General features: G+C 40.9%; 2 protein-coding genes and 1 long non-coding RNA gene across 11 annotated transcripts in view; 1 reads left to right on the top strand and 2 right to left on the bottom strand.

Annotated features, from left to right (window-relative positions):
• Nucleotides 1-53: 53 nt before the first annotated feature.
• LOC123517608 (TLC domain-containing protein 3A-like) overlaps nucleotides 54-27,075 on the bottom strand; it is a 31,314-nt gene continuing 4,292 nt past the window's right edge. For 3 of the 7 annotated variants that reach the window (XM_045277905.1, XM_045277882.1, XM_045277916.1), the window contains exons 2-6: nucleotides 4,216-4,414; nucleotides 3,450-3,590; nucleotides 2,034-2,153; nucleotides 970-1,091; nucleotides 54-651 (exon numbers count right to left, since the gene is read on the bottom strand). In XM_045277905.1, coding sequence (XP_045133840.1) covers nucleotides 390-651; nucleotides 970-1,091; nucleotides 2,034-2,153; nucleotides 3,450-3,590; nucleotides 4,216-4,386 — 816 coding nt within the window. In that variant the 5' untranslated portion in view covers nucleotides 4,387-4,414 and the 3' untranslated portion in view covers nucleotides 54-389. Of the gene's footprint in view, nucleotides 652-969; nucleotides 1,092-2,033; nucleotides 2,154-3,449; nucleotides 3,591-4,215; nucleotides 4,430-5,880; nucleotides 6,501-27,075 lie in introns of those variants that run through there. The other 4 variants (XM_045277898.1, XM_045277889.1, XM_045277933.1 and 1 more) reach the window with 4 other exon arrangements.
• Nucleotides 7,248-26,971, top strand: LOC123517693. Of its 3 annotated transcripts, none has more exons than XR_006678544.1 (6): nucleotides 7,248-7,284; nucleotides 25,478-25,566; nucleotides 25,730-25,994; nucleotides 26,122-26,182; nucleotides 26,578-26,631; nucleotides 26,761-26,971. It is a non-coding gene; the product is annotated as an uncharacterized LOC123517693 (long non-coding RNA). The 3 variants fall into 3 exon arrangements; XR_006678543.1 differs by lacking the exon at nucleotides 7,248-7,284 and adding an exon at nucleotides 23,988-24,740 and having other exon boundaries at nucleotides 24,773-25,566; XR_006678541.1 differs by lacking the exon at nucleotides 7,248-7,284 and adding an exon at nucleotides 23,988-24,740 and having other exon boundaries at nucleotides 24,773-25,994.
• On the bottom strand, nucleotides 7,254-10,401 carry LOC123517587. The gene is made up of 2 exons (XM_045277846.1): nucleotides 8,035-10,401; nucleotides 7,254-7,847 (listed from the first exon to the last, which is right to left on the bottom strand). The coding sequence occupies exon 1, from the start codon at nucleotides 9,814-9,816 to the stop codon at nucleotides 8,083-8,085; it is 1,734 nt and encodes a 577-aa protein (XP_045133781.1). The 5' UTR covers nucleotides 9,817-10,401; the 3' UTR covers nucleotides 7,254-7,847; nucleotides 8,035-8,082.

The following is a 27,075-nucleotide window of genomic DNA, read 5'->3' as shown; positions in this document are numbered from 1 at the left end:
TCCCTGCACCGTATATTTCTGGGAGGGGGGATGAAGTAAAAAAAACACTGATAGATAAAAATATTTTCATCTGTATTCTTGTTACCATAAGAGGACTTTTGTTTCCAATCTCCTCCAACCTATTACTATTTTCCACAGCTACATTTATTTACAAGCACACTATTTGTGGATGAGTTTAACTATCATCACAACACAATCAAGAGTGTAGGTGTAACTGTTGTGTTGGCAGTTCTACACCTGTTACCCACCCACTGATTTAGTAATATCACTGCATTACTGACACTGTTCTTTTCAGTAAGGTGGATCAACTTTAAAGCAGTTTTTGTACTCATTGGTTAGGTTTTGTAGCACCTTGCACTCTAAATCTCTCACTACATTACAGTTGGTGTTTAATCAATCTTTTCATCAGCATCGGTGAGGGAAGCACCTCGGGATATCTTGAGTGCCCCCAGCACCATCAGCCTTAGCCAGTGGATCTGTGGCAGGAGCACCATCAGTGAGCCAAGATTGCAGTGTAATGGGATTTTCTTCATTACTTGGAAAATGTCCATGCCAAATTGTGTTCCATAAGCAAAGTACATGTAGGGAAAGATGACCACTCGGCACAGTGCAAATGTAATGATCATGAGAATCCCATTTATAGCGTACCACCTGTAGTAGGAACAAAAACATTTCATTAGCAGATATTTGAGATCATATGCATTTCATGATGGTTGTCATAATATTTTTTGTTATTGCAGCCAGCTATGTCCTTAACCACACAAGTTTTGTGAAAATAGTGTATCAGAGTGTGTAGATGAATTATGTACTACACTACTAGACAAGCTTTAAATAATGCCACACATATCATCAAACACAGATGAAGGTGGTTATGTGCAAAAGATATAATAGTCATGGTATAGGATTTTATGCAGCTAACAAAATCTGGTTAACTGTATTGCTTGAAAAAAAACATGTATACAAAATTACCTTGTTGTTTTGAGACCAAGTCTGCTTAACACTACTCGCATGTTTGTGAAGGGGCCACTAAGCTCCACACAGTAGAAGCAGCCAACAAAGAAATCCCCAGTACCATCTCTGTAGATCAACACCTGTTGATAAAAATCAATTTGATGGAGTTACTCAGTCATTTTTGCCAACTAGAATAATCTATCCATAAATAATACTGGCTTATTGTTTGTGATGAACAGTTAGTCAAAATGAAAGGAAAGGCAATGTCCAGTTTACAGGAAGGTGTTGTCTCAATAATTGTAGTGTGTAGTGTATGTAGTATGTGGGTATACAAGCTGCTGCTTGAAAAAGCAGATCTGAGTGTGCAAAATATAAGGGAGAGCTGAGCAAAATAAATAAGAATAGATTGTCATAATGGCAAGTCTTGTAAAAACGGAACAGTCAGAAGCAACCAAAGTCCATTCAAGCACTGCCTATCATCTTAAAATGATCAGTTATAACGTCAGACTGGCTTTTCTCTGAATGTTCTGATATATTCATTCTCCAGCTAAAGCTTCTAATCGCTAATTTATCCCCACCTTCAGGTAAGTTTCTTCAGCATTTCTATCATGCTCCAAGGCACGCTAACATGCTGATATGACTTGTGTGGAAGGTGGGAACACTTTAACCTTTAAGGGGCAGGTGGCAGGGTTTTTTTAGTTTGCTTGTTCCTGCTCTCATTTTGAAGATGGTGAGGTGAATTTTGGTCACCATAACTCTCAGGCCTTCTCACAACTACTGTCTCTTTGACTGTTGTAGTTTGGCAATTAGTGAAGCACTCCTGTAGAACCTGAATAATATTAAGAGTGGCACAGTCACAAGATGAGAGTGATAGTATGAAAAGAACTTTGCAAGCAATCAAAAGAATTCCTTATTTGAAAAAAGTCTCATTAACTTTAGTAAGGATACATCTAAAGTGGCAAATGGTATCATATCAGTGTTGCGATGCATTAGAAAATGTTACATCATGAACACTTTCAAATTAAGAATCCTTCCATTACACAAATTATCTCTGTCTGCTACTAATCTCTCCACACACTCACCGGCACCAAGACTGTGGCCACGACAACATGATGCAAGACAAGCAAGGTTCTCCTCCTCAAGTAGCTGGTCACTCGTCCTGACAAACACTTAGGAACTTCAGCTAAGCTTGCCAGATGTACCTGAGGATTATGTACAGTAGTCATTAATGACATGGAGATATGAGTGATGATATGAGCAGTTAGGTTCTCTTTTTTTTTTTTTTTTTTTTTTTTTTTTTTTTTTTTTTTTTTTTTTTTTTTTTTTGGTAAGGCCTATAGCACCTGTAGGCACACTTGAAGAGTGTATGGGAAGCGCTGTTCAGCTTCCGCCCATTAGTGGCGCAGGCAATTTTATTTAAAGTGGTACCCATATTAGGGCCCATATCACCGCCCAAGCTCATCTTGAGTGTAACCACCTAGAACCTGGGTATCATGGTGACATGTAGGTAACTTTAAACCACTCGACAAATGGCAAAGTATTTTAAGGCTGTACATGGTGGGATTCGAACCTACGCGTGGACGTCTGCCCGATCCCACGCTCACCACCTTATCCACTATGCCACCGCCTCCCCTCTGAACTGCTGATATAGCAAGTTCTTATATAACAAACACACATGTACATACACTCATACCTAAATACTACTGACTAAAAGGAGGGAATATCACTACAATGAAGCCAACTGTCTGTAAGAACCAACACTATGGTTAGGTTAAGCTTGTCTGTAGGAACCAACACTATGGTTAGGTTAAGCTTGGAGTGGCATATATCAACAATTACATTACAATAGACAAAGCAATACAGGCAGTAATGTAATGTAAGTAGTACACTATCCAGTCTGAATATAGAATACCTATACATTGCACTTTTTTTTTTTTTTTTTTTTTTTTACCATGTGGCCTTTTCATGGGAATTTATGGGCTAAAGGGGATACTTTTTTGGGGTATCTCCTATCTCAAAGCCCACCCGCTAGAAACCGTTGCCCCGAGTGAGGAAGCCCAACCTACACTCGGACCGTGGACAGGATTCAAACTCGTGCACTTGGAGACCCCTCGGACCCCAAAGCACGCATGGTTCCACTGTTTAGATTAGCTAGGGCTTCTGATAATTTAGATTGTATGACAATTGAAATTATATATTTGTTAGGATATTTACATTGTACCTGGCAATCACCTGGCCCTAACATGGTAGTGGAGCTTGTTACTCAACGCTCAATGTTATGGTGTAGTTATAATATAGAGTGCCAATTCAAGTAATAATTCTCAACTAGCTTTCAAAGGCAAATAAGCAGTGAATAAAAACTATAAGAAAAGACACAGCATTATGAGTGCTGCAAAAGCTGATGGAAGGTAGTAGTAAGGGTCTACATAAAAAAAAAAAAAAAAAAAAAAAAAAAAAAAAAAGGAAAGAAAGAAAATCAGTCTCAGAAAGAAGCTTACCTTGTACATTGCTATAATATCATAGATAAAGTAGCTCCCTGCAATCCAGGCATACCATGAAGCAAGGGAATGGGCAGCTCTCATCACATCATGCCTGCAAGCAATCACCACCACAAATCCACAAACAGTGGACACAAAAGCCTGCAAAAGCCACAGCAATAACTTGCAAAGCACAAAAAAAAAAAAGAAACATTCATAACAACATCACATATAATACAATAACAACTGCAACTATATAATGACATCAGGGAAAGGACAACTTGTGTCAATACAAACAAGTTGATTTCAAGCACAACATTTTGACACCACTAATGTCATCTTCAATGGTAGACTCTTCAGGGAGTAGAAATAATATGCATCATTAAATATTACAAGAATGAACTAAACCAATTATCAAAGATTGGCTCCTGTGCTGCTACTCTGCTAACAACTATTAAGAAGGCTTATGCTAATGTTAACTAATTAGCTTTTCACTTAGCTTCAAACACTCAGTTTAAAGAATGAGCAGCTTATTTCTGTGGGCCCTTGTGACTCAGTCAGTAGAGTACTTTGAATTTGAAGTAAGGGATGTGAGGGGCATGAAGATTCTTACCCCACATCAAAACTTACCAAAAAGTCCAGGAGCATCCACTCCATCACCTCTTGTGGCTGAGACAAAGGACTTCCCCAGGAAGACCAGCCACCTGCCACACAATCACAGGACTACTACTGGGCTCATAAGAATCACAAGATCTTTGTACCCCTTGAGAAAAAATCAGTGAAGTACCTGTATGCTGGACACAATGGCTTCACTCATATTCATTGTGTGGTGCATAGAGATGTTCCATTTCTTGGCTCTGAAGTAGCGAGTGAGCAAGTAGTTGGAAAGATAGAAAAGTCCCATCCAGCCAAAGCAAGAAGTGCCACACATAACAGATCCAATGACTAACTTGTTCATGATTGCTCACCAAGCACACACAAGTATTCTGTGACAAATACAACTGTTATTAGGTCTACATCTGAAACTTATAGAGATAATAGCAAAATCTTCTATTACTGGGAATTATGAACATTACTGCAAAACCCTCACAAGTCAAACAGAGATGAAAAAGGGATCCATCATTATATTAATAATACAGATATCCCTTAATTTTGACCTTAATAAATACATCCCACAAAATATCACTTCAAAATCTACCAATGAACAATCAACCATTTCCTGCAGCCTTTCCCATGTTCATGTAGAGTCACTGTCCCTCACTGTAAGTCTTGGTCTTCTGCCTCCTCTACACTAAAGGTTCTCTCTACCCCATGCCTGACCCAAGCCTGGATAAATAGTCAGGCTTAATAGTAATCAACTTGTTAACATCCAAACCATGGAAGGCAAAAATATCCATACAGTGACATAGCTAGTGTTTTTACCACCCGGAGCAGCCTGCAGCCTCCAAGTTTGCTGCCCTTTCCAGAGGTAGTACTATTAAAGTATATATATATATATATATATATATATATATATATATATATATATATATATATATATATATATATCACACCAAATAAGCTTTTTTTCATAGAATGAAAACTTAAATCTTGTAAGATGTGTACAAACATTTTAAAATTCTTTGTGAGGTGTCTGCATGTATATGTGTATCAGGAATATGGGTCTAGAGCTAATTATCAATAGCAGATCAGGTCTAATAATATAGAACTGACAACTGTGAGAGAATGATTAACAGTGGACCAAAAGTGTCGCCCTAAAAAAAAATTCCATCAGAGACAGACCGTCTCTTTCCCTACATGGTCAAAGGACTCTGGCCAAATGAAAAACTGGTCAAACATTCTGTTCCTACCCACTTAGCTACAACACTGTATCCATTATTACAATACAGATTTGCCATATAATGTTTTAGTGCCTAGAATAAACATACGGCCTTTAGTGGAAGACATTTGTTGTTCCAATGTGAAACCTTTGGCATAGCTTGTTATGGCCACTCTTGCTAACTATACCAGTCTTATGGACAGTAGGAGTGAGTCTGTAATGATTCTGGACAAAACACCAATGTTTTAAGTTCATACATTTTATTTACATATTAACATCAGTAATGAGTTTTATTGGCATACTACTATTGTTTTGTTGTTAGTGGAATGATAGGATGAAACTGGGGCAAATAAACATAAGTAATGAGTGAGTGAGGTGCCTATGACATTTTTGGTACAGGTATTTGTAAAACTTAAAATCTATAACTCTCAGTGGCAAGTCTTCAACACCAGTATATGGAGTAGCCAAGCGTTGGGTGTATATAATATTTACATTGGAGTCCAGAGCTGGTGTCATGTTATCATTCACTACTCTTGTTGACTTCATTCATTTCCATCCTAGTGCATTCCACAGACAACACAGCAATATCAGTTTGACAATAGGACTCCACACAGCATGAAATACATAAAATACCTTGAAGATGTTTTGATCCCTATTCTTGCAGGGAAAGAGTTCAGTTTGATAGAGACCAGTGACTTTTGCACGGGGTCACGGTGTTAGGCTTGTTGTTCACTTTACAATCACATTCTTGGTCCCGTTGTTTTTACGGAAAGTATCATCTTAGCCATGAACCGAGAAATACACTATACTATTATTTTTACAATATTCCCAACCAAACTATAACTTTGCGGAGATGTAAAAAGTCAACTGGGCCATAGGCTACATTGCATTTTGCTAGGACAGCTGAGGAGGGAAATCGAGTGTTTACTGCCAGGGCATGGCTGAAATGTGAGTTTCATGAACTGGAACTGCCATCATGTTTTTCATCAAATGAAGCTCTAGCCAATGGTAGTTAACAAGAAAAAAAAAGATGACATGTGATTTTTGTTAGAAATACAAATACGAAAACTGTCTCATCAAGTAGGGAACCGACATACATACATGCGTAGCCCACACATCTATCTTTTTTTTTTTTTTTTTATGCAAGAGGGAGAGTTGCCAAAGGCAAGAAAATATATATATACATATAAAAAGAAGGCCCACTAAAACTGCAAATTTCCTAAAAGATTCTCCACGAGAGAGAGAGAGAGAGAGAGAGAGAGAGAGAGAGAGAGAGAATCATGTGCAGCCACAGTGGGAGCCGCTACTGCAACAAAGCAACATTCTCGCATTGCCGCTGCCACTACCCACACCGTCCATCACTACTGTGACAGCAACAGAAACATCACAGCACATTAAATACACGAACAGGACCAAAGAATAGTAATTTGTCATCGAACGAAGCAGAGGAGATAGTTGCAGAGACTGACCTTGTACCCAGCCTAGCATGACTACGTAGATTATGCCCCAAACACAACTGCCCTCATCCAGCCGATGGACCAAGGAGTCATCGCTACTTTCAAGGCCTATTACCAGCGGCGCACCATGAAACAGCTGTTGGCCTGCATTGACACCCTGACAAGCCGACCATGAAACAATTTTGGAAGGATTATAACATTAAAAAGGGGATCGACAACATCGACGAGTCATGGAAGGAGGTGTCCAAGTCGGCAATGAATGGATGTTGGCGTAATTTGTGGCCTGAGTGCGTGGAACGTAAACAGGAAGTCCCTGTCGATGTTACAGCAGTAAGGAAAGACATCGTTCATATCTCCCATAAGGCAGGCTTCAATGAGGTGGACGAGAATGACGTACAAGAACTGCTGGACAGTCATTCTGAGCCTCTCTCCAACGACGACCTCATGGAGTTGGAGAAACAAAATACTTTGGAGGAAATGGAGGAGGACAAGGAGCCTGAAAGAACCCTCTCCGTCAAGATTTTCGAGGAGATTTTTAATCATCTAAACTGGGAAATTAGGAATCTCGCTGATTCCAACGGTAAGCTTTTTCTTTTTTGTTCCATAAGCGTAATACTGTTAATGTTACTACCATCATTATATTCCAGGATTGAGTAAATCTGCTGAAATGAAAGGAAATATAGCCAGCATAAGGTTGGTCAACTAGATAGGTACGAGACTATAAAAGAGAGAGAGAGAGAGAGAGATGAAGCCGCTGTGGCATGAACGAAATGGAAACTTCCCAAGATATCGTACCGCACGCCGAGCCTGCAGGGAGAAGATATCTCCTCATCCAGTACAATTCCAATGGAGAAAACGCTTCGACAATCTTGGTTTTCCCAAAAACTTAACATAGTTTAGTATATAATTCAGTATACTTATTTTGAGGAAGTGTACGTCTCTGGCAGTTGAAATTTACTAAAATATATGTATGGGGATCTCTTAGTAGTAAAAGAAGTAATTTTAAAGTGGTCGCCGACCGTGACGGACGTTCAAATCCCTGCTGCTCTCTACTCTAACCGGTGTACGCGACTGCGCGGCAGTGTTGCCACGCCTTGGTGACTGTGGCTACCTACATCCACGGGAATTTTCCCCTACATTCCCCTACACGGAAAAAAAAACTTATGCATCATATATATATATATATATATATATATATATATATATATATATATATATAGAGAGAGAGAGAGAGAGAGAGAGAGAGAGAGAGAGAGAGAGAGAGAGAGAAGTAGAGTCTATAGAATTATATATACAATATAATAAACAAAGGTTATTAAATTATACTTACATTCTCGATACTGCCTCTGGACTTTCTAGAAGGATGGTTTAATTGGCTCTAATCAGCAAGAACGTAATTATTTTCATTTTCAGTGTATTTTGCAAAGTATCTAGACCTTGCACATGAATAGTGCTTAACCAAAGACGATGTCATATCAAAGGTTGAGGGAAAGCTTTCAGAAGTTTTGATAATTGATTCCAATGTCTTTACAGACAGTTTATTTCGCAGCTTTGTTTTATTGTTATTGAGTTTTGAAAATGTTCTCTCAACCTCTGCTGTGCTTTGCGGCAAAGCTGTTAGTTTGAGCATGAAAGTTGCTATTTTCTCATATGAAGGTACATCTCTCATATGCTTCCAGAATTCCACAATAGTTTTGTTTTCCCAAGCACTTTTTCTGACTTCTTCATCAACAAGAATAGATCTCCACTGTCTGTCGATGGTTTGCACGTCAACTTCAGGAAGAAGACGCGGTAACTTCCGATACAACACTGCTGCAGAGCCTACGTCAGCTTTGTCCTTTAGAATTCTTTCATGATTTACATCTTTCAGTCCCACAAGCACTGGATCCGACAGATCAATCCTTTTCAGTATTTGGCAGCATGCAATTTTATACCAGTCTCTGCACCGTGAAAGAAAGCTCTCCTTTTCATGCGGCTTCATTTTTGTTAACGTTTCACTAGCAAGTATACCAGGGTATACTTTATCTACTGGCAGCCATTTTGTTTGATCTTCAATAGCTGGAAGCTTGTAGGTAACAAATTCTCTTTTCATGAAATTCAGAATAAACATTCGAAGAACTCTTTCAGTCTCTGGTAGCAGCATATGTAACTTAAAGCTATTAGACTGAAAAAGTTTGTTCAAGCCAACAAGATCGCCAAGAACAAAGCTTGTGAATTCCAGGGTGGCTTTGACATAGGGATTCTTCAAGGTTCGTAGTATTTTGTCCGCCTGCAAGGTTTTCATGTCATGAGCCTCTGCTGTGAAATACAACTCCAGTGCAGACCACTGTGCAAGGATGCGTTCTACGCATTGTGAGATCGACAGCCACCTTGTCTGACAAGGTTTCAACAGTTTATGTGGATCACACTCAGCGAAGTGTTGAAACTCTTCATAACTCTTTTGACGATTAGGTGATAATTTGAAATAGTTATAGATGTCATGTATGAGCTGCTCTGCCGTTGCTGACAAAGCTTCACAAGCATGGCCAGCAACTAAATGGAATGTGTGACAAAAGCATTTCACAACAAATAAATCTGGCACGACATCTTGTAACTTGGTTAGCAGTGAATTTTTATCTCCCTGCATCAGATTTTCTCCATCAGAGGCATAACCAATCACTTTGTCCCACCCAATGCCATCTCCTTCTAAGGTTTCTTTCAGCAGCTCAAACAGGCCTTCTGCACTGCCATCATTTACAGGGAGCAGGCGGTAGAAACGTGTAACTGGTTCATAGGTGTCACTTTTCAAAAATCTCATATTGACACAAAATGTTTTGTTCATTGTGAGATCTGTTGCTTTATCACACAGCACTGAAAATCCACCAGACAAAGCAACTTCCTGCATGAGCTTTTCGTGTGCATATGGTGATAAACATTCTGTCAAAAGATATGTTCCCTTGGTTCTGTTACAAGTCATACTGTTGATTGCTTTTGAGTCATCTGCCACAAAATGGAGTGTACTCACCATGTCATCAAGACAGTTGAAAGACAAATTCTTTCGGGCCACCATTGCCACAACATTTAATTCTGCTTTAATCCTTTTTTCATCTTTAGATTCCACAAACATGGTCATCCGTTCATTTGACTTAATTTGCTTAGCAAGTCTTATATGAGTAGACGATTTTGTGTGACCAGTAAGCTCAGATTTCCCTGCCACAAGCTCCTTATCACACACTTTACAATGAGCTTTTCCACCAGTTTTTCCAGCAGTGAGCCATCCTGAGGCCCAACTCTCTTTTTTCCCACTCCGCCCTGTATCTTTGAGAGCGATAATTCTTTTCAACTTTAGGCATGATCAGTGATTATTATTCCTTTTGAGGTCAGTAACACAATATCAATGACACAATTCAAGTGGCCGCGCCGCGTGTCTGAAGTCAGCGTTAGTGCTGTATAACTGACTTGCCGCAGGCAACTGGTCAACTGTGTAAGACTGTAAGTTAGGCGGCTGTCGGCCCGGCCAGACAGACTACAAACAGAATTCATACGTGTATGCTACGAAGTTTTCACGTACTATAAAACATCATCACTTAGTCTACGTTGTTAATATGTGTTATTTTAATAAAAATACAAATACGTTTAAATGTTAGACTATTCATGACAAAGTTTTTGTTACGAATCAGTCCCATAATTTGGTAAAAATCAAAGGAATCTATAGTAACGGGGTTAACAAATTCACGTCTCGAACAAGAATGACCAACGTATCCCTCTCCCTCCCACCACCTCTCTCTCTCTCTCTCTCTCTCTCTCTCTCTCTCTCTCTCTCTCTCTCAGCAACTTGCACGACATTTCATGTGTGCAATATTATATTTGTAAATTTGTCTGTCTGTCTGTCTCTCTGAATTTTTCCCCTACGTTCCCCTACGAAACAACGATTTTCACCGTAGGTGCCCCCTACTCCCTACAAAGCCCTGAAATCCCCTACCGTAGGGATTTTCCCCTACGCGTGGCAACACTGCTGCGCGGTGGCCGGTGAGGTGTATGACTAGGTCACTAGGGTGCATTTGTTACCACATCAAATAACCAGTGCTGGTGACAACCAGCAGCTGGCTGCTTCATAGCGTCATTTTTTTTTTTTTTTTTATTAGGAATTATATTTGGTTACACTGGTAAGAATAAAACAGCAGCAAAACATTCCATATTTACCTATAAGTTATAGGTGTTAAAGGCAACGTTAATAATGGAAATGTTATTAAGAGTTAGGTAAGTAGAATTGATATTAGCATGAATGATAATGATAAAAGGTAAAGTATTGTTGATTATTTTCAATGTTATCATCAATGTTGCTCACCTTGATGTTACAGCTACGTTCTTTATTATCTATCGTTACTACTACTACTACTATTACAGCTATATTATTATTAGTATTATTTTATTATTATTATCATTATTGTTGTTGATGTTGGTGTTGGTAATGGTGTTGGTGGTGTTGGTGTTTGCGTTCTTGGTGTTGGTGTTGGGCGCAACTAAAAACGTCCACGTCGCTCCGTGGAGCGAATGATTCGTGCGTCTGGCAGGGCAGATCTTTACTTCCCTCTCGTCATGATGAGACACTTCTTGCCACACCGCCAATCAAGTTAAAAAGATGAATTATCCAAATTTTGACAAGTGTTTTGAAGCCTCCCTCTCGAGGTGGAAAGAACAGAACTGAGAGAAGGTAAAAGTCGTGCAGCAAGGCCATGGGAGGAGGTGAGGTATGCAGTTAGCAAAATAAACAGAGCAATAAGCGTGAAAGTAGCGGTAGAAGAGCAAGGATTGCGCGATAAGGTTTTAAAGAAACTTAATACACATTTATAGGCAGATGTATCACTATAGGTCAACTAACTTCTTGTATTCTTGTGTTCTTAATCTCTGAGGTGATTAGCCTAGTACAGTATGAAAAATCAATCAAGTTGCCCACTACAAGATTGTGATCTGTTACTATAGTCTGACCAGCCGTGGGGGGGCGAGCGTCTCTGTACAGTGTTGCCACGTTTTCACTGCTGTTGTTCTGTTACTCTCTCTCTCTCTCTCTCTCTCTCTCTCTCTCTCTCTCTCTCTCTCTCTCTCTCTCTCTTTAGTAAGTCATTTAGTAATTGTATATATATATATATATATATATATATATATATATATATATATATATATATATATATATATATATATATATATATATATAGTGGCACGAGGTCAGTCACGTCGCCACCATAATGTGTCAAGGGCACCAGCTGGGTGTGGAAGAGTTGCCGCTCGCAAGAGAATAATGCTTTTTTTTCACTTAATATACCTACTATTTTGTAAAAATAGAAACTACACATTAGCTTGGCTTACGAATTATGAATGCGATTATGCCTCACCCTTGAAATTACTGTAAAAGCCAGTAAATGTGAGCATTTTATCTTATAATTGTAGCAACTTGTACTACAAGGTGAGGCTATTCGGCCTGGCCAGGATGGGTTCATCAGTATTGCCGCCACTCACAAGACTTCTACTATTTTTTTTTTTTTTTACTTTGGATAATAGATTTTTTTTCCATGCTCATTATCTTTTATCTGTAACGCTGATATTATTACACGCCCTAAACATACGCTAACTACCATTATAAGTTACTACAGTTGATATCAGCAACACTGTTGAATATGTATGCCATGTTTTTATGGTACTATATAGTTTCTTTTTTTTTTATGCATATGATGGTTACTGTTGATTCAGCCATCTATATACACAAGTCGAAATTTTATACATCTGAATTGATGGTATTTGCGATGCCTTGTACACCAATAACTTCCATTTCACATCTCATTTTTGGGAAATGTGGCAGAACTGTAGAGCTACTCTCGCCCCACAACAGCCCGTTTAGACTGTAGCGTTCCTTGTTGAGGATCGGCCTTAGTGGTGACTTCACCAATATTGAATTATAAAACACTGAACTACTTGACGTTGATAACAACAACAACAATAATAATAATAATAATAATAATAATAATAATAACAGTAGTAGTAGTAGTAGTGGTAGACTAGTAGTAGTAGCAGTAGTAGTAGTAATAGTAGTAGTAGTAGTAAGTATAATAATGATATGTAATCCCATTATGTTCTTTATTGTTCCGTTCTCTAACGTCTCTTTCAACCTACGTAAGTTACTCTCACTCTGCCCATCCATCCCATTCAGCTCTATTGTGTAGTTACCTAGTTGTAGTTTTACAGGGCCTGGGTTTTATGCTCGTGTGGCCCCGTCTCCATATCTACGCTTATCCAATTTTCCTTTAAAACTATGTACACTCTTTGCTGACACCACTTCCTCACTCAAACTGTTCTAAGTCTCAACACATCTTTGCGGGAAACTAATCTTTTTAACATCTCTCAGACATCTTCCCTTCCTCAGTTTCTTACTATGCGATCTTGTGCTTCTAATGTCATATTCTTCTCTCAGTTTCTCATTATCCACTTGATCCATTCCGTTAATCAATTTATAAACTTGTATCAGATCCCCTCTCTCTCTCTTCTCTGTTCCAGGGTTGGTAGATCCATTGCTTTTAGTCTCTCCTCATATGTCATCCCTTTAAATTCTGGAACCATTCTTGTAGCCATTTTTTGTAGTCTCTCTAATTTTCTTATGTGTTTCTTTTTATGGGGAGTCCACACAACTCCTGCATATTCCAATCTAGGTCTTATTTTAGTACTTATCAATTTCTTCATCATTTCCTTGTCCATATAGTGAAATGCTACTCCAATATTCCTTAGCAAATTATACGTCTCTGAAAATTCTATCAATATGGCTTACCGGTTGATTGTTTTCTTCCATTGTCACTCCCAAGTCCTTTTCGTTTTTTACTTTTTCTAGTTCTACTCCATCTCCCATCTTATAGATTCCCACTGGTCGTTTTTAATTTTTTCCCATTTCCATGACATGGCTTTTGTCCACATTGAATTCCATCTCCCATTTTTTACTCCATTTCCAGATCTTGTTTTAAGTCTTCCTGTAGTATTTCACAATCCTCTTTTTGTTTAATGACTGCACAGTTTCGCATCGTCCGCAAACAGATTTATGTAGCTGTTCACTCCCTCTGGCATGTCGTTTATATATACGAGAAAAAGTATTGGCGCCAATACTAACCCCTGTATCACTCCGCTGTCTACTGCTCTCCACTTGGACTTCATATCTTTAACAATCGTCCTTATTTCTCTCCCCCTCAAGTAATTTTTCATCGATCTCAATGTGCTTCCTTTTAAGCCACCCTTCTCCTCTAACTTCCATAGTAATCTGTCATGTGGCTTTTTATCAAACGGCCTTTTTGAAATCTAAATAAATAGTCAATCCATCCCTCTCTCTCTTGTACTTTAGCAACTATTCTTGAGTAGAAACTCAATAAATTTGTTACACATGACCGACCTTTTCTAAAACCAAATTGGCTATTTGGTAATAATTTGTTGTCTTCAAGAAACTCAATCCATTGCTTCTTTATTACTCTTTAACACATCTTGTATATTACACTATATTAGTGATACCGGTCTGTAATTTAAAGGTTCTTTTTTCCGCTCTTATATATGGGAAATACCTCAGCTCTTTTCCACTCCACTGGTACTGTTCCATTTTCTATTGAGCATTTTATGATGTATATTGGACTTGCTAGTTCTTCTCTACATTCTTTTAATATTCTGCCTGAGACTTCATCCGGTCCCATTGCCTTCTCCTCATCTAATTCCATCATCAACTTTTTTATTTCAAGCTTGGTTACTTTAATCTCTTTCATATGGACAGTCTCTCTATTACCCTGTGGTCTTTCAAATTTGGATTCCTTAGTAAAGACCTTCTGAAATTTACTATTTAACAGTTCTACCATACTTTTGGGGTCTTCCACCATTCCGTTCTCTCCTTCTAACCTTTCTATTGTTTCTTTTTGTCTTATTGTTACGTTCACCGGTTAAACGGGTAAGATTGGCATCGGGGAGCCAGTGAACAATAACAATAAAAAAAAAAAAAAAACACTGCAGGTTCAACTGGTGAGGAAATGCAAAGGGGGCACTTTAAAAAGCTATTTTAATAACCCATAATGAAACTGACACATATATAACATAAACATGAAACACAGATATATAACATGAAACACAGGAAAATGACATACACATATACATATAACACAGTAATAAATACAACAATAAAGAACCCAACTTAATACCTAACAATAATCCTAATCCTATATGGAGGCAATGTGGAAAACACGGACGAGGGGAAGTGATACTTATGCGGTGTCGCAGTGGTGAAGTGCTGGGTGATGGTTGATCCCACGGTAGACCCAAGAGGCGTTGTGTTCACTGGTTGAGGCCTGGACCTCAACTGACTTCCAGAAAGCCAAGAGCTGGCTTAACACTTCCGGTTGAGTCGAATGGGGCCGCGTGAATCCAACTTCGGGACAGTAGCGGGCTTCATGAAACGGTGACGTGGAGGGTTCATGAGACGGTGGCGTGGAAGGTTCACGAGACGGTGACGTGGAAGGGAGGCGGAGAGGTGGCGAACGAGGTAACAAGCGGAGGAGGTGATGGTAGTGGAGTATGTTACGGGCGGGCCGTAACATTTCCTCCCCCCTAAGACCTCCGTAATGGGCTCATGAAGGAGGTGAGACGGAGATCTTGATAAGGCGTCGGCGATGATGTTGTCCACCCCTTGATATGGTGGACTTCAAGTTGAAGGGTTGAGTTAACAAGGCCCACCTAAGAATGCGTTGGTTTCGGTTCTTCATGGCGTGAAGGAAGGCCAGAGGATTGTGATCGGTGAAGACCTTCGTAGTTTGAGGACCAGGATGAAGGTAGCACTCAAAACGTTGGAGCGCCAGGACGAGTGCCAGAGCCTCCTTCTCGATGGTGGAGTAGTTGAGTTGATGTTTCTTCAGCTTGGCGGAGTGATAGGCGATGGGATGGAGGATGCCGCTTGTGGGGTCCGTTTGTAGTAGGACAGCACCCACTCCAACTCCACTCGCGTCCACTTGTAGATGGAAGGGGCGGGAGTGATCCGGCGTCCAGACCACTGGTTCCGAGGAGAGAACGCCTTGAGGTGTTGGAAGGCTTGGTCACAGGTCGGGGTCCAGTGGAAGGGGACGGAAGTGCTGATAAGGTCCGTCAGGGGCGGCCAGGGTGGAGAAGTTCCTACAGAATCTTCTGTAGAAACCAGCCATCCCCAAGAACCTCATGAGAGCTTTCCTGGTGGTAGGGACAGGAAGCCAAGGATGGCCTCCACGTTAGCTCTCTTGGGGCGAACCTTGCCGTTCCCCACCACATGTCCCAGGTAGACCACCGTAGACTTCCCGAAGGTGGACTTGGCCAGGTTGATTGTAAGCCCGGCTTCCTGCAACCGACCCATCAGCCTCCGAAGACGGGTCAGATGTGTCACCCAGTCGTCCGAAGTCACCACCAGGTCGTCCAGATATGCAGATGTTCCCTCCAAGTCCTGGGTGATGTAATTTATAGCCCTCTGGAAGGTGGCGGGAGCATTAGACAAGCCAAAGGGCATCACTGTGTATTGGTATAGTCCGAAGGGGGTGATGAAGGCGGATATTATTCGGGCCTCGTCCGAGAGGGAATCTGGTAGTAACCTTTAAGTAAGTCTATAGTGGTTACAAATTTGGCTACTCCTATACTATCTATAAGGTCCTCTATCAAGGGCAATGGGTAGGAGTCTGGCACCGTCACTTTATTTAATTTCCTGTAGTCGGTGCAAAATCGACTACTACCATCTGGCTTAGATGTTAACAGGCAGGGAGAAGCCCAGGGGATATACTAGGTTCTGCAAGGTGATGACAGAGCAGATAGTCTACCTCTTTTTCATCAAGTCTCTTTTAATGGGTGAAATGCGATAGGCTGGTTGTCTTATAGGCTTGATGTCATTAGATATTAATGTTATGTCATGTTGGATAGTATTACAAAGTCCTGGAAGGTCACCTGTGATTTCTGAAAAGTCTAGCAATAACTTTTTAAGATCAGACTGTTGTGAAGGTGTTAAGGAAAGAAACACCTCATCAAGGTTGGACATGATTTGGCTGTTTGAGGGGCGTCCTTTAGGTGACGAGAAGAGGAATTCGATGTCGGACTCTTCCTCGGGGGGCACAGGACCAGACTCCTTCCCTACCAGACATACAGGTACAGTGCGAGACAAGTCGTCCTCTGGTTCTCTGGAGTGGTAAGGTTTCATTAGATTAATATGAACTAGTTGGGAATCCTTACGACGGTCAGGAGTGTGGACCACATAATTTAATGGACTTAGTTTTTGAGCCACAACATAAGGTCCCATGAACTTACTGTGAAGAGCATTGCCTGGAGTGGGAGAAAAGTAAAACCTTGTCTCCTGGTTTGAAACTTCTCATGACAGATTTGGGAAGAGAATTCTGTTGCATTTTAGTTTGAGATTTGAGGAAGTTTGATTTAGCAAAAGATCTGACTTCACTGATTTTATTCTTAAGGTTACTGATGTAGTCAGACACACTGGGGCTTGAAGGAGTATTTTGAGTAAACCATTGATCCTTTAATATTTTGAGAGGCCCCCTGATCTGTCTACCATAGAGTAATTCAAAAGGGAGTAACCTAAAGAATCTTGAGGAGATTCTCTTAAAGCGAAGAGAAGGAAAGAAATACTTTCATCCCAGTCTCCTTGATGCTCCAAGCAATACTTCTTCATCATGGATTTTAATGTTTGGTGAAACCGCTCCAGACAGCCTTGGGATTGGGGTGGTAAGCCGAGGAGGTAACATGGTCGATGTTTAGCTCATTCACTATCTGTTGGAAAAAATGGCTAGTGAAATTGCTACCCTTGTCAGACTGAATTTGTTTTGGAATTCCTACCGAGGTGAAAAAATGTATTAGATGTTTTACAATGGTCTTTGATGTGATGTTCTTAAGAGGGAATGCTTCAGGGTACCTGGTAGTGGGATCCATGAGGGTTAACAAATACTGATTCCCTCGTTTGGTTTTGGGTAAGGGCCCTACGCAGTCTAGAATGATCTTTTCGAAGGGCTCCGTCTGAACTGGAATAGGCGTCAGAGGAGCTGGCACAAGGCGTTCGTTAGGCTTACCCACAATTTGACATATGTGACATGTTTTACATAGTGTGACACATCCTTTTTCATTCCTGGCCAAAAAAATGTTGAAGAGCCTTCTTGTAGGTTTTTTGGATGCCTAGATGACCTGACAATCCATCATGAGCTAGTTCTATAATGGCTGGTCTTACAGACAAGGGATGACAACTTGATGTGTTTCTGACCAGGTGTCTAGTTGTTTCAGTTCAGGAGGTCTGTAGGCACGCATCAGGACTCCTTCCTGATAATAAAAACAAGGCAATTTAGACATATCCTTTGTCTCACTGGCAACATGTCTGATCTTAGCCAAAGTGAGATCCTGTTCCTGAGCATTAATCAAATTCTCCTTTGAAATGATGTTATTGTACAAGTTGTCAGTAGAGGCAATCATTGGTGGAGGAGGTGGTGAAAGGGCAGGGGACTTGGACTGAGACCTGGTGACTGCACACACTGGGAAGAAGTGAGGGGATGTTTCGTCCAGGGTCTTAGTGGGACTTTCTGTTAAGGGAGAATCAAGAACAATTAAGTTTGGAACAGCCAAGTTACCCGCAAGATCATTACCCAGTACAAGATGTACCCCGGTACTGGCAGTTCACCAGGTTTAATGGCTACCTCAACCTCTCCTGAAATGAACGGGCACTGTAAGCTAATATTAGCCAAGGGATAGGAGAGCTGTGATTCGAGACCTGTAAGGATCACCTTCTCCCAGTGAAAGCCTGTTTGATGTTAGGGATGACATCTTCCCTTAAGATGGATTGGGCAGCACCTGTATCACGCAGAACCTTGACATTTATTGCCTTGTCTTTACCATCAGTCAGGGACACTTTACCTTGATACATGTACGAGTCATAAAGTTCTAGAGGAGAGTTGACAGGGTTAGCTAGGGCCACTGGTTTCTTGTTCTCAAATGTGTTAGGTTTAGGGGCCACAAAAGAAAGTTGACGTTGAGAGGCCTTGCAATTTGGGTGTCTACATTTTTGGATCGTGTGTCCTGGTTTCTTACAGTATGTACACCAGGGGAATTATATGCATTTGGCGAGAATCCGGTCGGCTTACCACCCGCGCCCCAAAACCTTCCCCAAAGGAGGACCTAACATTAGATAGTGAACCACGACCTCTACTACCCAGGGATCCCATCAACAAAGCAAACGCATCAGCCACTTTAGCGGCAGACATAAGATCACTCTCTCCCGTTCTTCCACATGCCTCAGAATATTAAAGGGTAACTTGTTCTTCCATTCTTCCAGGACCATTAGATTGAGCAACTCCGAAAAGGTGGTAATGTTAAGGGCGGCTAACCATTTCTTAAATTGTCTTAGTTTCTCACTAGCAAATTCAACATAGGTGTGAGACTCTGGTTTCACATACTTTCGAAACTGTTGTCTGTATCCATCAGAAGTGATAGAGTAGGCGTCTAGAATGTTACCTTTGATCTCTTCATATTCTACCTCATCACTAAGGCCGTTGTATACCCTATAAGCTTTTCCTACTAGCTTAGGGACAAGGAGAGACACCCACTGATCCTTGGGTCATTTATTCCTATTAGCAATTCTCTCAAAAGCGCGAAATGACCCGTCAACATCAGATTCATCAAAAGGGGGAACTAGCTGTAGCGGGATTAAAGCTTGCTAACTTTTTCTTTATATCTATTTCTTCCCTCTAAACTTAGCGTCATTTCGTAGGGCTAACTCCTGAATTTCTAACTCTTTCTCCTGCCTTTTAAATTGTAACTGAAATTCTCTCTCTTTTTTTTTTTTCCTGTAGTTCTCTCTTTTCTTTATCTTCTTTTTCTGCCTGTAGTTGCATTTGTTTTCCCTGCATCCGGTATTCTAGTTTAAGCTTCTCAATTTCCTATTCTTATCCTGTTCTTCCTGGGGACTGTGTATTATAGTCCTCGTAGAGGCTGACATGGGAGTTAACTCTTCTATGGCATTTCCTAGCAACTGACCTTCTTGCACTAGATGTTCAACAACTACATTCTTAATGACCTCTTTAGTCATCTGAGACGTGATGGGAACATCAAAATGTTTAGCGATGGTCTTCCATTGGTCCTTCTTTATATTAGCATCTTTAAGTTGTTCCAGAGAAGGGTCGGCACAAAAATCTTCAACGTTAAACTGAGCGGAAGCCATATTAAATAGATGTTAAACCACAACAAAAAAAAAAAAAAATGATAAGCGAATTACTTAAGTGAGGAACTTGGCAGAGTGATAATAAAGGCAACCTTGAAATTACCTAGATTATACTTAAGTAAACACTTATGAGTACAATCACTAATGAGGGGTAAACTAGAGAGTTACGGCATTAAGAGGGATCCGGATTACTCTAGTTACGAGACTTGAGAGTGAGGAGCGAATTGTACTGAGACTTGTTATTGATAAGGAGGCGGATTAGTCTGAGAGACTAGTTAAAATGGCCGATTCTAACTAGCGAGAAAAATGATCCGCGAAGTGAGGGATTGAGGGTTCGCATGAACATATGATGATCCCAACACTTGGATAACACTTATTACACACCTGCCTATGTGCAAAAATAGAGATAAGTGCTATCGGTGAACACGCCTTTCTACCTGGTTTCCTGCTCTACCACTGCTATGCGATACCAATGAAAGTCACGAAGCACGTTTAACCCAAAAGGAGCCACTTGATCGCACAAAGGTAAATTTAAACCACACGCAGAGTAAGTCACAGAAAAAAAACACATCAAAGTCACAACACCACAGAAACACAAGCAATCACAGAAAAAAAGTCACTGGAAAAATGGAACACTGAACATGGGTTATAATGGTCCTGTCACGGTCGCCAATTGTTACGTTCACCGGTTAAACTGGTAAGATTGGCATCGGGGAGCCGGTGAACAATAACAATAAAAAAAAAAAACACTGCAGGTTCAACTGGTGAGGAAATGCAAAGGGGGGCACTTTAAAAAGCTATTTTAATAACCCATAATGAAACTGACACACATAGATATAACATGAAACATGAAACACAGATATATAACATGAAACACAGGAAAATGACATACACATATAACACAGAAATAAATACAACAATAAATCCCAACTTAATACCTAACAATAATCCTAATCCTATATGGAGGCAATGTGGAAAACACGGACAAGGGAGGAGGTTGGGTCATGCCGGCCACCCCCTAAACATAGAACAAAAAGGATTTCAGAGTGCGTCAGGAGGCAGAGCTGAAGCACGTCCAGCCACACGTCTAGCACAGCAGCGTCCTTACTCTCCCGCACTGCCAACCTGGGACAGCCACAACTGCTGCTGCACCTGAGCGAGTCCTTTGGTCATAGCGGCAAGAGTGGCCTGTACCTGGTCAAGTGTCCAGGCAGGCCTGGGTTCCCACTCCTCATCCGTATCCATGTCCTTAGATTCAAATACCAGGTCCGCCTCTATAGAGGGGGACCCAGACCGTGGAGCTAGGCGTGTGGTCTGGCACAGACAGGGGCTGGTCCGGGGCCGGTGGGAACAATGGCAGGACTCGCCGTGGACACTCTAGAACTAGCCGGGACATTCTGGGGCTGGCTATAAGGGGCAGACTGGGTCAAAGGATGTACGTACCATGGCAAACACTGGCTGGGACCACGGGCTGGCTGACACACTCTGGGGATTGTTATCTGGGGCAGGCTGGACCATAGCAGACACTGGTTGGGGCCAGGGACTGGCCGGCACACTCTGGTGCTGGTTCTTTCGGGCAGGTTGGGGTGCTGCCTGGACTGGGGCAGAGGGCTCGCTGCATCCCGCTGTCGCTCCAAGGCAGTGACCCTCACACTCAAGTCCCTGACCTCAGCTCGGATTTCCAGCAGGAGCTGCATCACATCCTGGAGGGTCGCAGGCACGCCTGCGATGCAGCCCATCCTAGAGTAGCATAGTAAGGGGTCCTGGGTGGCACAGGGACAGGTGGCCGTGAGGCAGGTGCAGGAGAGTTAGCCACCCAAGACATGGGCTGGCATATCTGGACGCGAACTGTGCTTGCGCAGAACCCAATGTTTACAAAGCTTTGTTGATAAACAAAGTTGTTCACAAGTGACTGCGAGCATGCTTAGTAATTTTTAAAATTAGGACTGGCCCAACTTTATAATGTATGTACAGTACCACGAGAATATCTTACAACAGTAATCATTGCAAGTTAACTCCTAATATACAAGATAAAAATTTGGTTTTTTTTTTTTTTTTTTTTTTTTTCTAGGATTCTCAAACCAAATTAACTATCACTGTGTAATGTAGGTAATTTTGGTCACTGCATAAAGGCTATATTTAATTATTTTTTACCACACCAACGCAATATAAAGATGTATGTATTTTCTTTAAAATATAACGGTGTACAGATTTGTAAAAAGGTTTTCATATAAAAAAAAGATAAACAATATGCCTTCCCATCATGGGCGTCCGCAGGGGAGGGCAAGGGGGAGCATTTGCACCCCCTGGAATTTATAGAAAATTTGAAAAATACAAGATAAATAGAAAATTACATGGAAAATACAAAATGGATGACATGCCACGTATATTTTATCAACTGCTTATTACCGTAATTGTTCTATTATTCAGGGTTTTTTTATTAATATTACTAGTACTATTGTTGGAATAGGAATTGGAGTCGTCAGGGATTTCTGCCAAATTTGTCAACCACGCTGTTCATTGTTGCATTTTTCTGCGAATGTCCATGCTCTTCATGCTACAAAACACAATAATGATTACATTTTTTACACAACATAACCATGTATCCATTTTCTTGTTAAAATGTTGTGGTGTATTGGATTTATAAACGGTTTTCTTATGAAAAAAAAATAAAATAGGGAATATGCTCCCTGTGTTTCAAAACACTGGCCACACACCTACAAACAAGTGGTCTGTTGCGAACATGAATTGGTGTTCATAGCTGAACGGCCTTTGTTTGTAAACAAAGGCCAGACAGTTGTAGATAGCTGGACAGTTACGGACAGGACACCGGGGACGGTATTCTACAATCCATCATTGCTAATGACGTCGTGACGTAGTGAGACGAAAATGGCGCATTTTAGACACAAGTCCAGCTATGACGTGATCAAACCTTATGACATCGTCTGAAGTGCTGAAACAAGATCCACCCTGTTTCAGCAGCACTTATGATGACCACAAGACTGTCAACATGGCTGCCCCACAACACCAAGATCTCTACCTCAGAAATACTATCCTCAGCAGGGACGTTCTCCACGAACTCAGTGATGTTGAATTGATCAAGCGACACCGTCTAGACTAAGACGGTATCCTCTTTGTCACAAACCTTGTGATAGATGCCTTGTTCAGCAATACCAAGAGGAGGAACCCACTCACCCTGCAAGGTGAAGGTGGAACAGTGATGACCTCTGCCCTTCTCAACCAGCAAACAGCAGAGCCATCACTAAGACCATCGTTCATTTTTTTTTTTTTTTTTTCACCAACCCTGTGATTGCGACAAAAAAGGCAAATGGGCCGCATCAAAGTTACAAAACAAAATTTATTCAGGAAGAGGGGTTACAAAAGAAGGGGTAGAGTGCACCGGAACTGGTACACTGGAAGAAAGAGAGTGGAAATATAGAAATACAGTGGGCGATAAAAGTTGCTCGGCAGTCCGCCCTGCTGCTGTAAAGGAATGAAATATCACAGGGCAGTATGTGCTGGCTGGTTTAAGGGTAGAAAATTTCGGCCACGCCGCTGCTCTCCCCGTGGTGGTGGGTGCCATTGATGGCACTCACGGGAAGATTGTGGCACCGAGGAGCTTGGAGGAAATTCATGTTAACCGCAAGAGGTGTTGCAGCACTGTTTGAGAGGGAACATGTTCCACCAAACAGTCACTTGCTGGGAGACAGTGGCTATCCCAGCAAGCCTTGGCTCCTCACACCATACCTGCAACCCCTGCCTGGACCTTAAGCAAGATATAATAGGTAAGCAGATACTCTTATTCTACATTGTTTGAAGCTACCATAATGTTTTGCTATAGTCCGTTCATCCAAAGAATCCAGGCCGAAACTGCTAGTTCGGTTGGCAGCCCTACCAGCCACTAAACCTTCCAGACACTTAAATTTTCTTCAAGTACATTTATTTTTCTTCACTTAAATCAATAGATATACAAGTTTATAGCTTGAAGAAAAATAAATGTACTTGAAGAAAATTTAAGTGTCGGGAAGGTTTAGTGGCGGCGGGGGTGGGCAGGGCTGCCAACCAAACTAGCAGTTTCGGCCTGGATTCTTTGGATGAACGGACTATAGTTTTAAGCAAGTATTACCTATGGATTCTACTTACACTGCCAGTTAGAGCAGAAGGCGCGAAAGGGACAACAACTTCCACGCTGACCAAATTTCATTCATCCCTTCTTAACCCCTAAACATACGGCGGAATTCGCTGTATGTCGCTATCTGACAACTCTGCAGCTCTAGATGTCAAAGTAGATGATATGTTTCGTCTGTGGTTCGTGTGATTGCATTTTAATTTTCTTTCACCCTCCCTCACGGACCCTTCTTGTGGATGCCCTGTTATTACCTATTATGGGATCTAGGAAACTAATTAGTAAGGCCCAAATCTCAGTCATTTGTGCCTCAGTGAGGGAGAATAAGTCAAATCAAGAAACTGCCACGAACACTGGCAAAGGTCTGAGAATTGTTCAATGTTGGACCAAAATTTATCATGAGGGAGGAAAGACACTTCGCCACCACCTTACAAGCCTGAAGGGCGTAAGCGCAGTATGAGCCAGAGAAATCTGAACATTATTCGAAGACAGCTTTAGGCCAACCCTCTCATACATAGCAAGGAACTTTAGGCTAGGAACCCTCTGTGCTGGGTGGGGTGAGTGAAAGGAGTGGGCGGAGATATGTGGAAGGCGACATGGGATAATGGAGTTGCCGCACAGTTTCAAAACCTTGCTTCAGTCATGTTTACCTTACCAGTAGGCTTGCAGTTTGTGTCTCAGCACAAAGATTGGGACTTCGGTAAGTGTCGTAGGGTACATTGGTCAGATGAGGCAAGCTTTCAAATTACAGACAACCAGAGAAACCGTGTGTACCGCAGACCCGGTAGTAACCATCACGATCCACGCTACACAACACACACATTAAAATCCAGATTCTTTGATGGTGTGGGGTTGTTTTTCTTACTATGGTCTTGAAAAATTAGTGTTTTTACCTAAGAATGTTCGTATGAACCAAAATAACTCCTTTGAGCTAATTCTAGATGAGTTAGATGAGTGTACGGAAAAGTGCAATGCTGATAGCTTCATGCAAGATGGTGCACCGTGCCATACGGTTAAGTTGATTGTTGACTGGTTTGATTTCTGCAATGTCAGCCTTTTAAAACCTTGGCCCACAAGTTCCCCAGACCTTAACCTTATGAAAAATCCTTGGGCATACATATAACTGAAGCTAAAGGAGAGAGATACCTCCTCCCTCTCACACCTCCAAGCCGCTATTCAGGACATATGGGACAATATTGATGCTCAGTATCTCCCCCACCTGGGTGATTCACTTCCCAGGAGACTCAAAAGGTCAAGAAGGCATGCGGGCACCCTATCAATCACTAGTTTAGGTGAATACCCTTATTAAAACATATTTTCTGTGTCATTAATCTCCTTCTTAAGGTGTCACAGGTACCGCACCTTCCGCTCTGACCAGCAGTGTAGTTTAAGCGAACTATAAATATTTAATGTGTTTTAAAATAAATGTTGTTGCAGCTTTTACTGGTAATGTCATGTCAGCCGGGTGAAAGACCTGCAAAAGAAGAGCAGGAAAATGAGGAGAGCTGGATGGACCACAATATTAGGTCAGTGCCTTTAATCTTGCCCAACAGGGCTTGCAAAATTAACCCAAGCAGGTTATATTGAGTGTAAATTAACTCAAAATATATAATATGGTGTGTTAACTTGACTTTGCTATTTAAAATAGTAGTAATATAGTTACAATTCTTAATAAAGTGGTCCCTCCAGCTCTCCTAATTTTCTGATGCTGCTGCCACATCTTGCACAACGCGGTCTGGACCAGCCAACTAGTTAAGGGGTGCAAGGTAATCCACGTACGTGCCATGTCGCACAACATATGTAAAGATAGGAATATTCCCATTCCTATTGATACAGCACAACCAGATTTTGAAGAACAGCAGCACGACAACTTGCAAGAAGTGTCACTACTTCCAACTAGTTAACGAAATTCAAGTTGCCTGTATTGAGATGAATTCTGCAACTTACATTTTGAGTATGTTGGCTATTCTGTACCTATATATACTGGCTTCTGTAATATATCTTGGATACATCCACTTATCATGCATTAATACCTCATTACTGTTGATAAACAACCAAATTTTTTTTACCCACCTTTCCAGCAATCCTGCCTGAAGCATAGACCTCCTACCCCTCAGCAGACTTGGCCAGTCCCATGCCAAGGTAATGTCACTTGTATTTATAATGTAATCAGTTGACCATAATCTCACACATTTTAGACTTATGTCTACTTCATACATTAATCTTAATTTCTTTTATGCTTCATCATCCCCACATAATTTAATATCTATGAACAGTAGATGTAACATAACTAGTCAACCATGCAATCTCTTGTTTCTTCCACTTGTTATTACTCATTTGAATTAATCCTTACTATATGCACTGACACCATCACTTAAACTCATTATATGACAAATTATATAGACAGCAATTATATTTTTGGATTGACACCTGATAAATATAATACAAGCAAGGTTTCACACTCAAAAGACTGTGCATCCTCTTTTACATTTATTTCATTGTATGTATTTTTAGAATTTTCTATTTTCAACTGGCAGCTGCTTCCTGTGCCTGTGGAGCTTCTCAACAGAATCTGGGTTGCCTGTATTGAGGTGAATTCTGCAACTTGTGTTTCAAGTATGTTGGATATGCTGTCATTGGATCTTGGATACGTCCACTTATCATGTATTATTATCTCTCATTACTGTTGATAAACAACCTAATTTATTTTTCCTTTCCAGCAATCCTGCCTGAAGCCTGCACCTCCTGTTCCCTATGAACACTTGGCTAGTCACGTGCTAAAGTAGCTGCCTCTTGAGCAAGGGCATTAAGTGGCTGAGACTATCTTATCTGCACAGCCACTTCTGCCTCTTCATCTTTCCTTGTTGGAGTGGACAGAATGGGTTGAGGCTCTTCTACAAGGAAGATTGTCCCTCGGCATTTTGCTCATCACTGCAAGTAATGAATATTGAACTTTAATTAATTAATTAATTAATTTTACCAACTAAGTAATATCCATCATAGATTCTTTCAAAGTTATGTTTTTCATGCTATGT

This window comes from Portunus trituberculatus, chromosome 6 (assembly GCF_017591435.1).
Source record: "Portunus trituberculatus isolate SZX2019 chromosome 6, ASM1759143v1, whole genome shotgun sequence".
In the NCBI taxonomy this organism is placed as follows: Eukaryota; Metazoa; Arthropoda; class Malacostraca; order Decapoda; family Portunidae; genus Portunus; species Portunus trituberculatus.
The sequence above is the reverse complement of the archived record's forward strand: the minus strand, read 5'-3'. Positions and strand labels throughout refer to the sequence as shown.